General features: G+C 31.7%; 1 protein-coding gene across 3 annotated transcripts in view; it reads left to right on the top strand.

The window, feature by feature from the left end:
* Positions 1–4,169: 4,169 nt before the first annotated feature.
* The window catches only part of LOC107567634 (peroxisome proliferator-activated receptor gamma coactivator-related protein 1-like), a 15,037-nt gene continuing 4,926 nt past the window's right edge, over positions 4,170–14,280 (top strand). The window contains exons 1-6 of one of the 3 annotated variants that reach the window (XM_016253341.1): positions 4,170–4,310; positions 6,101–6,358; positions 7,330–7,410; positions 10,054–11,062; positions 11,975–12,025; positions 13,262–13,772. In XM_016253341.1, coding sequence (XP_016108827.1) covers positions 4,224–4,310; positions 6,101–6,358; positions 7,330–7,410; positions 10,054–11,062; positions 11,975–12,025; positions 13,262–13,772 — 1,997 coding nt within the window. In that variant the 5' untranslated portion in view covers positions 4,170–4,223. The remainder of the gene's footprint in view (positions 4,311–6,100; positions 6,359–7,329; positions 7,411–10,053; positions 11,063–11,974; positions 12,026–13,261; positions 13,773–14,280) is intronic. The other 2 variants (XM_016253343.1, XM_016253342.1) reach the window with 2 other exon arrangements.

Below are 14,280 nucleotides of genomic sequence, written 5' to 3'. Positions count from 1 at the left end.
AATTATGTCACAGGCGAAAACATTGTTATCATGTTCTGGTCAATTTTGAGATTTTGGTCTATTTTGATTTCATAAATGTGTCTCTGCAGCACAAAAGCAGTGTTGAGTCGCTGGGGGATATTTGTAGCAATAGCCAACAATACATTGTATGGGTCACAATTATACATTTCTCTTTTATGCCAAAAATCATTAGGATATTAAGTAAAGATCATGTTCCATGAAGATATTTAGTAAATGTCCTACTGTAAATATATCAAAACTTAATGTTTGATTAGTAATATGCATTGCTAAGAACTTCATTTGGACAACTTTAAAGATGATTTTCTCAATATTTAGATTGTTTTGCACCCTCAGATTCCAGATTTTCTAATATTGTCCGATCCTAACAAACCATACATCAATGGAAAGCTTATTTATTCAGCTTTCAGATGATGCATACATCTCAATTTCGAAAAATTGACCCTTATTCAATTTCTGAATTTTATCAAAAGTTTATTTTATTGCACTTTATCTGTAGATCTCTATTTCAATATATATCTTTAAAGAGTTTTTTCTCCACTTCTGCAGCACTTACAAACACCAAAACTTAAGAGTTTTATTCTTCTCTATATTCTGAAGGTTTTTACTGAGGGGATTGTTGATATATCATTCACACTGATTTATACATTTATACTTATTCCTAAAAATATGGTGAATTTTACTATGGTGAATATTGTTGACAGTATTTTCTGAATTATGGAGTGATATTTTGCCTCCATAGACATAATTTCCCTAGTTGATTGATTGCATTAAGAATTGCAGACGTTTTTGTATTACAAGTTTTCTTAAATGTTACGTTTAATTGCACAAACGATGCATTATCTCATTAATTATGATCTAATTCGCATACATTTCCAGAACATAAATCTGAACATTGGATAAAGCCAGGTCCAAAATTCTTGCTTGATTTAGTTGACATATTAGAGTTGAAGATTTTTATAGAAGGGATTTTAGATATATATTTTTATCACTCCATAAATCAGAAAATACTGTGAAACATACAGGAAAAATACGTTTTCACCATGTTTTTAGGAATAAAAACTCAAGTGAATGATATATGAACAATCCCCTCAGTAAAATTCTTCAGAATATAGACAGGAATAAAACTGCTAAGTTTGGTGATTGTAAGTGCTGCTGAAGTGAAAATAAAACTCATTTTGAGAAAACAACTTTTAACGACTTAGATATACACTGTAATTGAAATCTACAGACGCAAATAGATAGTGTAATAAAATAAATACTTAAAATCATTTTTCATTCAACTAGTCTTAAAGAAGATATTAGTTCAGTTCTGTTCACCTGTGGTGACTTAAATATGAAGAAATCTTCATCTTCAAATCACAATCATGAGCTCATTAACTAGGGATGAACCGATATTCAAATTAGCAAGTACAGAGATGTTGATGATTATTTTGTGTTATGTTATATGTTATGTTATATGTTATGTTATGTTATATGTCATGGTATATGTTATGTTATGTTATATGTTATGTTATATGTTATGTTATGTGTTATGTTATATGTTATGTTATATGTTATGTTATATGTTATGTTATGTTATATGTCATGGTATATGTTATGTTATGTTATATGTTATGTTATATGTTATGTTATATGTTGTTATATGTTATGTTATATGTTGTGTTATGTGTTATGTTATATGTTATGTTATATGTTATGTTATATGTTATGTTATGTTATATGTCATGGTATATGTTATGTTATGTTATATGTTATGTTATATGTTATGTTATATGTTGTTATATGTTATGTTATATGTTGTGTTATGTGTTATGTTATATGTTATGTTATATGTTATGTTATGTTATATGTCATGGTATATGTTATGTTATGTTATATGTTATGTTATATGTTATGTTATATGTTGTTATATGTTATGTTATATGTTATGTTATATGTTATATGTTATGTTATGTGTTGTGTTATGTTATATGTTATGTTATATGTTATGTTATGATATATGTTGTTATGTTATGTTATATGTTATGTTATGTTGTATGTTATGTTATATGTTATGTTATGTTATATGTCATGGTATATGTTATGTTATGTTATATTATGTTATATGTTATATGTTATATGTTATGTTATATGTTATGTTATATGTTATGTTATGTTATATGTCATGGTATATGTTATGTTATGTTATATGTTATGTTATATGTTATATGTTATGTTATATGTTATATGTTATGTTATATTATATGTTATGTTATGTTATGTTATGTTATGTTATATGTCATGGTATATGTTATGTTATGTTATATGTTATGTTATATGTTATATGTTATATGTTATGTTATATGTTATATGTTATATGTTATGTTATATGTTATATGTTATATGTTATGTTATATGTTATATGTTATATGTTATGTTATATGTTATATGTTATATGTTATGTTATATGTTATATGTTATATGTTATGTTATATGTTATATGTTATATGTTATGTTATATGTTATATGTTATATGTTATGTTATATGTTATATGTTATATGTTATGTTATATGTTATATGTTATATGTTATGTTATATGTTATATGTTATATGTTATGTTATATGTTATATGTTATATGTTATGTTATATGTTATATGTTATATGTTATGTTATATGTTATATGTTATATGTTATGTTATATGTTATGTTATATGTTATGTTATGTTGTATGTTATATGTTATGTGTTGTGTTATGTTATATGTTATGTTATATGTTGTTATGTTATGTTATATGTTATGTTGTATGTTATGTTATATGTTATGTTATATGTTGTTATATGTTATGTTATATGTTATGTGTTGTGTTATGTTATATGTTATGTTATATGTTGTTATGTTATATGTTATGTTATATGTTATGTTATGTTGTATGTTATGTTATATGTTATATGTTGTTATATGTTATGTTATGTGTTGTGTTATGTTATATGTTGTTATATGTTATGTTATATGTTATGTGTTGTGTTATGTTATATGTTATGTTATATGTTATGTTATATGTTGTTATATGTTATGTTATATGTTATGTTATATGTTGTTATGTTATGTTTTATGTTATGTTGTATGTTATGTTATATGTTATGTTATATATGTTATGGCCAATAACCATTCAATTGTGTCTAAATAAATGAAAAACACTAAAAACCAAAATCAATCGTTTTAAATGCTGCATATTAATGCAGGCATTATAATAATGTACATTACATTGAACAGTGTTGTTAAATTATTATTATTATAGCTTTTCATTTAAAATCAGTTACCAATACCAATAAATTAATTTTTAAAAAAACTAAATTTAGAGATGTTTATGGCTAAAATCAGTGTTATTTACAGATATACTGTTATATTTTTTTACTTGATTTTATTATTATATTTTAAATTTTAGTTTAATTTGTGTTTTTGTCATTTTTATTAGTTTTTTTTTTTAATATGTCAATATAGTTTCCACTAAGTTTTAGTTATTTTAGTACTTCAGCTTAAAATGAACAAAAATTAGAAATGCTGTCTGGGCAACTAGCTGACATAACATATGTTTAAGTTAAATTCATCTTATTTCAGTCAATGTTTATTTCAAGCAATTGAAATGTGTTTATGTTTTATTTAATGGTAATTAACAGTGCTTAAAACAATCTGCTCATGGAAAGAAATAGTCTCAAAAGTTTATTATCTTATGGTAACCTTAAATTTCTTCTCAAAATTGATCAAGATATATTTATATTTACTAGAAAACAATACAGAAATGCTGTTAATGAAATGCGTTAAATTGATATTTAACTTTAAATAAACAATGCATTATTTGGCCCCTAATTAATTAAATAAAAGCAATGTGAATCGACAGAAAATTAATAATAAATCGTTATAGATTAAAGCCTAATAGCCGATCTGCCCTACCTGACTAAATGGACCACTAGATGCCACAAATAAAATAAAATATGTAAAATAATAGTAATTTCAAAGCCTTAAAGTGACTTTGCTAATTTACAGTAAAACGAATCTGAGGTAAAATGATTAGACCGTTGGAAGTTGTTGCCTAGCAACTGCAACGACTTTTTTTTTTTTTTTTTAAACGTATTCAAGGCGAGCTGTCATTTTCCCGGGAACCTCCGCATCACGTGACTCACCCGGCGGCGCCTCGTGTGCAGCGCTTCTCTCCGAATCAAAATGGCGGCGCCGCATGGCGTAAAACCGAAGGATTTAAAGTGTGATATTACGGACCGTACAGCAGCACAGGCGCACCGCGACTCTCAGGTCTCATATATGTTTCTGTTGTATGCCTGCAGATGCTTATATAACGACGCTGTGGTGTAGAAATGACGCTCGGCGTGTGAACACGTGGACGCAGCGCGTGTTCGAGGCGGATGTGAAGTTATGCACGCGATATAAACCCAGAGAAATGCGCTATTAACATCTTCTTAACGACTCAAAGGTGGTTTAGTTTGTCGAGGGATGTCGTTTAAGGTTCTTGAACGCCAGTTTCAGCATATAAACGGTTTAAATGAATGTGGCGTGCGAATATATAACCGTGTCAAAAATAAAATATCCTTTAAGTTCATAATAATGAGTAATATCATTGCGTAAACTACAGATTAAACATGGTATTTTCTAGTAACTATTACCGACTTTAGGTTCCAACAGTTAATAAAATATATGTTAAAGTCCCCATGAAATCAGAATTAGTTTTGTGGGTGTTAGTCTTAAGGTTATCTATAAGGCAGTGTGCTCCAAAACAGTGACAAACTTCGCATTTAGAAGATATAAGCGTTCAAAGCTTGCAGTTCGTCACTTCCGCCAAAACGGCTCAACGACTTTTTTGACGTCACATCGTACTTCAGCTTCTCATTAAACTTTCTGTCCAATCAGATGCTCTCTAGAATCCGAAGCCCCGCCCCCGGCTGAAATCGGTCACTTGGTCCGATGAAAAAGTAAAATATATAAAGTAAAATACATTTTTATTAAATTAAGTCACTTTTTTCACTATATAGTAAAGAATAGTAATAAGTATTTACAGATGTAGTAATTTTGGTATTTTGATTATAGCTACCATGGTAAAGTTTTAATATGGTTCACGATATGAAGGCTTTTTATTATTGGGCAAAGATTATTTAAATTATTTACAGAATAAACTATTATTTTAGTTTGTTCTTTAAACTTCGAGCTAGTGTACTATTGAGCGTTTCCATTATTTTGATGTACAGATTTAAGATTTACGCTTTTCTCTTCTGGTAAATATGTCTATATAGTTTTTATTAAATTAAAAAAAAAATTGTTTAGTTTTAGTTGTTTTAGTACTTCAACTTTAAACAAAAATGAGAAATGTGTCATTGGCAACTAGCTGAAATAAAATAAGTTTAAGTGTTTTATATTTTATTTTTGTTTATTTCAAGGATGTTCTTTGTGGTTTTAGTTCTATTTAACAAAAACGGCGCGGCATGAAACAAACGGGAATTGTGTAAGCAACTGTATTACTGAAACGCAGTCGAATAAATTAATTGATTTAAACAAAACTGATCCAAAAGTTTCGATATACAGATTTCAAATTTACACATTTATTTTCTTGTAGTTAGTTCTATTAAAACGATCAACAACTACTAAAATATATATAGCGTTAATGTGTTACTCATGTATTGTTACTAATGTACGTTAAATTAGAAATCGGTGTGAGAGAAGCGTTCAGTATCTTTTTTTCTGATGACTGGTGGATTATATCAAGTCCAGCTTTACTGTAGTAACTATGGTGTTTTGACTGTAGTTACCGTGGTAAAGTTTTCTAAGGGCAGCATGATGGTGTTTTGATGGGCAAACATAATTTAAATGATTTACAGGGTAAAATAATTTAAGTTAAACAATGTCCTTTTTCACAAACTATATTCAGTAAAGCGCTTTCCTGTAGTTACCTGTAGTTTTCTTGTTGTAAACTGTAGTTCACTGTTGTAATTCCTTATCATAATGACTTTACAGCTTTGATTTTACTGGAATAGCGAGTTTAGCGTTTATTCTGCGAGATCTGAATCCGACATTGTTTTGTGTGTTATCCACAGGTTGAATTTGGAAATCCCGATGTTCCCGTCTTCGAGCTGGACGTCGGAAGGATCTCCGATGCGCTTCACGGAAGCCTGGATCCGTCTATTTTATCCATCTTTCAGGAGAAGATGCTGACGGATAGCGTTGAGAGCGAGGCGTCGCTGCTGTCCGCTCTGACCGAGATGTTGGATAGCGTGGACGTCGAGACGCTTTCGCCGTTCGACACGCTGCCGGATGCGGAGATTTTCGCAGCTCAGAAGGGTTCCGACCACACGGTTAGTCCACATGGACATGAAAAAATGGACACGTTAGTTGTTTAGTGTCTCGATATACACTGCCGGTCAAAAGTTTGGGATCAGAACGATTTTTAATGTTTTTAAAGGAGTTTCTTGCTCATCACGGCTGCATTTATTTGATGAAAAATACAGGAAAAAATGTAATATTGTACTGTATTTTACTGTAATGTATTTCTGTGATGCGCAGCTGTATTTTCAGCATCATTCCTCCAGTCTTCAGTGTCACATGATCTTCAGAAATCAGTATAATATGCTGCTTTATCATCAGTTGTGCTGCTTCATATTGTTTTGGGAAGCTGTGATGCTTTTTTCAGGATTCTTTGATGAATAAAAAGTTAAAAAGAAGAGCGTTTATTTAAAATAGAAATCTTTTCTAACAATACACACTACCGTTCAAAAGTTTGGGGTCGGTACATTTTTACTCTTTATTTTTTTTTAAAGAAATTAAACTTTTATTCAGCGAGGATGTGTTAAACTTTTAAGAAGTGATAGCTAAGATTTATATTGTTAGAGAAGATTTATATTTTGAATAAATGCTGTTCTTTTTAACTTTTATTCATCAAAGAATCCTGAAAAAAGCATCACAGCTTCCAAAAAAAAAATATTTGCCAACATTGATAATTCTAATAATAAATCAGCATATTATACTGATTTCTGAAGATCATGTGACGCTTTATACTGGAGTAATGCTGATGGAAATTCAGCGCTGCATCACAGAAATACATTATATTTTAAAGGATATTAAAATAGAAACCATTATTTTATATTGTAATAACATTTTGCAAGATTACAGTTTTTTTCTGTATTTTTTGATCAAATAAACGCAGCCTTGATGAGCAGAAGAGACGTCTTTAAAAACATTACAAGTCTTCCCGATCCCAAACGTTTGAGCGGTGGTGTATACACAACGTGTTAAGATATTTACTTTGTCAAATGTGTTTCCGTCACAGCTCAGGAATCTGCTTCATTTCAGCCAGACGTCTCCGGATCGGCCCAAAATCTCTCGATCACCAGCCGCAAAGTCAGGAAGAGTGCGTCTCCTTTATTGATCTGATTCATGCACCGATGACGGATGAAGTCAAACTAGATATTTGTGTAAATCAAACTGTTATTGGAGCAGCTTCTGTTCAGTTGTGTCGAATCTAGAGGTCGACCGATACTGGTTTTGGTCCAGTTTTAAATAATTAGCTGATTACCGATTAATTGGCCAGTAGTTTAATTGAAAATTAGTGTCACTAATCACTAATCGTGAGCATTTTTTGTAATTAACAAAATAAATAAAATGAAAAAATAGTTGCGTCATCACACACTAATTTTTATTTTATTGTCATGAAATATATAAATTAGGTATTTCCAAATGGCATGTACAATACTTATTATATAAAATAAATAGTAGAATATATAGTTACGTTAAATATATTACGTATAATATGTATTGTACCTTGATTCTGTTTCTTTTGCACATAACTACTTAAAAAAGTAAAAAGTTTATTTTGTAAAAATAGAGCAACTTTTTTAAACTATATGTTTTTATTCAGCAACTATCTTATACGAGTGATTTTATTTAACGGTAACTATATACTGTATATATATATATGTGTGTGTGTGTGTGTATATATATATATATATATATCACGATATAGTAATTTTTCCTTTAAATAAGGTATTTATGATGTAAATATTTTTGAAACCATAGAAATTTCATAATTCTTGTCACAATATCACAAAAAAAACTAATACTAGCCTAAATTAAAAAGCTCAAGCTCACTGAAGACAAGTAAACAGTCAGCGATTAAATAAGAGTAAGAAACTAATTACAAGCAATAGGATAAAAAAACTACTGTAGAACAAATAAATAAGAAAAGCTACATACATTATATAAAGTAATCAAATGTATAAAAACACTGCATTTTCTTGACTGTGTACATTAAATCTATATTTCTTCTTATTAAAGTTAGAAGAGTGATTTAGTCAAGAGCAGTGAGAGAGTTTCTCTCTTGTTGTTTGATTAACATGAAGGACAGAATATTAGACTGCTGTCACTTTAAGAGCTGCCCACGTGTCCAATATACTGTTACTAGGGCCCTAATCGCGGAATCCAGTCATAAAAATGGAATTTAATGTATAGCGCGGAATGTTACAGAATTTGCCAAATTGTGGATGAATACATCAAAACTACTGTATGTCAGTGCACTCAAATAAAAACACGATATGGACTAGTGTCTGTTAATATTAAGCCGCAAAACTACTATTTAAATATGAATGCTGCATGTTCTGCGTGTCTCTGTGAATGAAAGGAACACATGAACATCAGCTCTAGAACTGCTCTGAGAGTCACTTCATAAGCATTTTACCGTTTCTTTCGAGAAAAAAATATCATCTACGCACAGAAACTTAAAGGTCGTCACAGGACCCTGTCAAAATAAAAGTTCGGTTTAACTTGAATAAACTGTGACAGAAATATATTACTTAATGTAACGATAGTTCTACTACTACTACTAATAAAATTATCATTAAAACGTCATTTTTTAAGGAATATTTACCAGAACAATGTAAATACACAACACAATATTTCTGGAAAAAATAAAAAACATTAATAAAATAATCATTTAAAAAAAAATAATAAAATAAGTTAATTAGAGATGCTTTTGATTATTAAAATTTAATGAAACCATTCAAATGGAATCTAGAAAAGTAATGAACAACACAGAATTTGGTAATAAATTGCTGTTAAATTATGTAAGACATGCTTTTTGATTAATATTTTTAATTTAGCCATTAACCCCTTAACTGTCACCCCCCATTTTTTTTAAATCGGCATTAAAGTGCACTATCCAAACTTAAATTGTTATAATTCATGAACACTTTGGAATATAGACCTAAGGTTGGTCTCTTTTTAAAGACGACAGTCTGCAGATTATTGCAGAAGTGGAATTCTTTCAAAAAAAATTAAATATCAAATAGTTTTAGAAGTTTACATTTACTGTGAAGAAAATGCACTGTACAATTTTTATCATATTTTATATAAAATAAATATTTTGCATAACAGGTTTTACTCTACAATTGCTAAAAAAAAAAAAAAAGTAAAGCCTTATGTCTAAATAAGTTATGTTTCAAATTTGAAGTTGATATGAAAAAAAAACAGGTTCCTGTGAGATTTTATTTAGGGTGTTATACCACAAACAGCCACCGGGTGCCACCAAAACTCCATTGGATTTTGTTGATGCATTTTTCTGTCACAAATGTCTAGATTTCTCTGCCAATATTGCTTCTATCACAACCACCAAATATGGAGTCCTGAGACTCAGACCTTTCCAGCGATATGTTTTATGTGAAGATTATAAAAAGTTTTGATTGTAATGCATTTTGTAATATGACACTTGACTCCGCCCACTAAGGGGGAGGAGACCGCCAAAACTTTTTAAAGTACCATTTCCATGGTAACGCAATGTCCGATTTCAAAATGGTTTTCATAGGATGAATCTTGTGCTTCTTAAGCTTTCAAATGATATATAATTTATGATGAATATTAAAGCATTTATTATTTTAAATATTAGCTTATTTTTCCCGATAACCACAGTTCCAAGATGAAGATTGTGCCAATTAATCAGCAAAACCGATATATCGCTCGACCTCTAGTTTCAATGTTTTGTGTGTCTTTTCTTCTCCATCAGGAGGTCGTGCTGTCAGACAGACAGTTGAGACCCCGTCGCCATTCAGTGACCCAGACTACACCGCGAGACGAGCGTGAGAAGAAGCGCCGCTCTGTGAGAGTCTTCCGGATCGAATCCGACCCCATATTCCCACAGGACGGACACGAGTTGCTTGCAGATTTAGTGAGACACATGCATCCGTACTGCGTCAGGACGCACCTGGAGAAAGAGACGCGCGTGTCTGCGGCGGCGGAGGAGGAGGAGGAGGAGGAGGAGTTTGTTGATGTAGAAGGTTACGAGGAACACATGCTGGACCAATCAGGACACGGACCAGACTTGAAGCCAAAAGCAGAACCAAATGCACAGAAGACCGACAGCCAGGAAGAAAAAGTCACATCTTTAGGACGAAACGTTAAGATGACGCCTGAACGCAGCGCTTTAGTCAAAACCAGCGGTGTGAAGAAAACGGTGACTTTTGCGTTTAATCTAATCTCCGTTCACGAGATTCCACCTGATGATGAGGAGATTTCTGAATCCACGTCCTGTAAAACTGACATCACTTCCTCTCAGAAGCCCAAAGCGCTCAGTCTAGACCAGTACCGTCTCCTCAGACAGAACAAACAACCTCCGGAGGAGAAACGGATGGACTTTCGAACCAAATGGCCTTCGCTTCCCGAGCTTCCCCGGGAGCTTCCACCAATCCTGCACAAGCTGGATCCGAACACACCTTCTGGTGAGATATTAGCAGCTGTTAAAGTGAAAGCCTCTCCATCCCCGCCGCAGGGAGTCACACGTCCCTCTCGGAGAGACGGCAGGAAGGCTGTGGAGCTTTGCATCGACCCTCCAAACCCGGTTTTGGTGCCCTTGAAACCCACACGACGCATAAACGCAACCCAGACCGCCTCAGACTCGAAACCAGACGTCTGTGTTTCTTGTGAAGAGGTTCGCCTCTCTGAGGTCGTGCCAGTGACGTCTGCTTGCAAACCCAGAACTGAACCGCAGAGCCAGACGGCGTGTGACGGAGACATCGGTGAGCAGACCGTTCGTCTTGTTGAGGAACATATGGCCATGTTTACAGACCATAACAGATTTGCTCTTCAATTACAATGCTTTCAAAGCAGGGCTAGTTTCGTTTACTAAAGCCATACAAAAACATTGTGCCAGGGCAACATCTCTCATTTAGTTTCACTTGATATACTGAAATAATTCAAATTGATCAAAACTAGATAGACAAATAACAAAAACTAAAAAAAAAGACATAAACATAAGAAAATTACAAAAATGAAATCTTAAAATATTAATGAAAACTATAATAGAAACTAAATAGACAATAAATGAATAAAAATGACAAAAACGCAACTAAAATTTTAATAAAAATGGAAAATATAAAAACAAATTAATCTAAAATATTAATGAAAACTATAATAGAAACAAAATAAAAACTAAGTTATACAAATAAAACTAATAATAATGACAAAAACAACAAAATTACTAAAACTAGCTGAAATGAAAATGGAAAATATTTTTTTTTTTAAATATTAATGAAAACTATAATAGAAACTAAATAGACCAAAATAAAAAATGAATAAAAAGTACAAAAACACAATAAAATTCTTAAAGATTTAATTAAAATTAAAACAAAAATTTGATTTTAAAATATTTATAAAAACTGTAATTGAAGCTAAATTATAAAAAAAGAAACTAATAATAATGATAAAAACACAACAAAATTACTAAAACTAGCTGAAATGAAAATGGAAAATATAATTGTTTTAAAAATATAAATGAAAACGATAATAGAAACTAAATAGACCAAAAATAAAAAATGGGTTTTGACAAAAACACAACAAAATTACTAAAACGTTAAATTAAAATGTAAAATATAAAAAGATATATTTCTGAAAGTACAGTAGTATATGGCGGCACTGTGTTTGTTCTGCAGGAATTGAGGCCGCTGATCTGACCAGCCTTTTGGAGCAGTTTGAGACGCAGGGTAAGTGATGTTATTGATTAGAGGCGATCAGCTGGTTTACATCGGGTCAGAAGCCCTGCATCAGTCTCAGTCTGTAAACGCTCGTCTTGCCTGCGTGTGTCTCCTCGGCACAGACTTCATGCAGTCAGAGACGGACACCGAGACCATTATAACCAACCCTGCTCTTCATTAATGGCTTGATGGCTTTTGGAAATCCGCTCGGGGAACGAATGATGCTTGCGATAAACACGGGGGCCTAAAAACACAAACTTGTGAAATTAAGTTTCAAAGTTCTTGAGAACGTTACGATATTATACCATTATTGTTTCTTTACAAAGTGACACCGCCACCTACTGGCCTGGCTTGAATAATACAGTGTTTTCAGTCCTTTGAAATGAGAAATTATGATTGTTATATAAATTAATGAAATTAGGCAACATTGATTATATCGTGCCCTTTTTTTTTTTTTACATTTATTGTCTCCGTTGTTCTAGATTTAGTGACTTTTCAAATCTTTTGAAACTTTTTTTTTTTATTAAAAAAAAAAAGGAAATAGTGACATCTTAATTAGGTTTACTGTTATTTTTTGTCTATAATTTTGTGAAAATTAAATGTTTAGGTGGAGGCTTTTAATTAGCCTTTAAGGGTCTCTTTCTGCACTGTATATGAATCATATTTTCTTGCTTTTTATTATATAATTTATATTGTGCAAAAATAAACGAATAACTTCCTGTAGAACTGGGTTCTAAAAAAGTCAGTTTCATCCAATTTAAGGTAATAAAAAGTCTTAAATTATATAGCAAAAGTCTTAATTATCACAGGATGCGGCTTAATGTGATTATTAAACATTTCAAAATAAGAGTCCCGGTGCATTTCATGCTTGTTTATAAATTAAAAGTCCCATATAACATCTATTGATCTGGATATTATTGGTATTTTGGTTACACAGTGGACTGTATCTGGCATTTAATTAAAACTCGTTTGGCTTCTCTCTGGGCGATTATTGATCGCGATATAGATTTGACAAGTATTCATTCATTCATTATTCACCTTTAAGCACATTATCATATGAGCAGAATTAGAGGTATTGATCGACTTCTAATTCGCATGTATTGATATATGTCACCCTGGAGCACAAAACCAGTCATAAGGGTCAATTTTGTGAAATTGAGATTTATACATCATTAGCGCATAATGCCATTATTAACATTTTAGCCTGTGCTTGTGCCACTGACCGTATTACTTCATTTTCTCCAGGACTAACTCCACCCGCCACACCTCCGCATCAGATCTGGAGGCCCCTGGCGTCGGTCAAAGGGACGAAACATGAATCCATCAAGCCGTCGTCCAGCAAAACCATTCAGATAATCGAACCCCGCCCACTGCCGCCCAGTAAAACTCACTCAAAGCCCTCACTCTCCAGCTTCACTCCTGCGATGAATCCCGCCCGAGCGTTCCTGGACCACGACTACTGCGGGATTCAGGGCAGCGAGACGTGTTTCGCGCACACAAACCCGCTGTCTGGTTCGGTGCTGCTGTCTCCTGACAGCTCCCCCTGCAGGATGGAGGCGTTCGAGGAGGCGGAGTCTCTGAGGGGGCGGGGCTTGCGCTTCTCCTCCCGCTCTCTGAGCCCATTGGACCGCGGAAGGCTGAAGAGGCGGGGCTATGAATGCGGATACCGGCGCTCCAGTTCCAGGTCATGCTCCTCGTGCTCTTCATCATCTTCATCATCATCTCGTTCCAGGTCTCGTTCGCCACCCAGAACAAGGTAAATGGAAGCTTTAGTTAAAATAAAGTATATGAAAATATAATTTTAAAATTTTAGTATATAATAATAAAGTATATAATAAAACACAAATTTGATATTTAATAATTAATTTATATGCATCCATTTAACAATAAGAAGCATTATAATATATATATACTGTATATATATATATAATTTGAAATATTTAGTTATAAATAAATATGAATCAGAAATATATGTATATAATTAAAAATTATACTGTAAACATTAATTATTATTTTAAAAAATGAATCAGAAATATATGTATATAATTAAAAATTATACTGTAAACATTCATTATTATTTTAAAAAATATATTTAGATAATAAAATAAACAATAATTATTATTTAATCATTATTAATTATTTGAGTAATGGTGCAATCAAATCATTGTATAAAAGCTCATTTATATTCATCCTTGTAACAATGAACAGCATTATTTATATATATATATAATATAATAAACATATAATAATGTATGTAATATGTG

The sequence above is a fragment of the Sinocyclocheilus grahami genome, unplaced genomic scaffold (assembly GCF_001515645.1).
Source record: "Sinocyclocheilus grahami isolate Dianchi unplaced genomic scaffold, SAMN03320097.WGS_v1.1 scaffold1175.1, whole genome shotgun sequence".
Lineage (NCBI taxonomy): Eukaryota > Metazoa > Chordata > Actinopteri > Cypriniformes > Cyprinidae > Sinocyclocheilus > Sinocyclocheilus grahami.
Note: the sequence above shows the minus strand (reverse complement) of the source record. Positions and strands in the feature narration are given on the sequence as shown.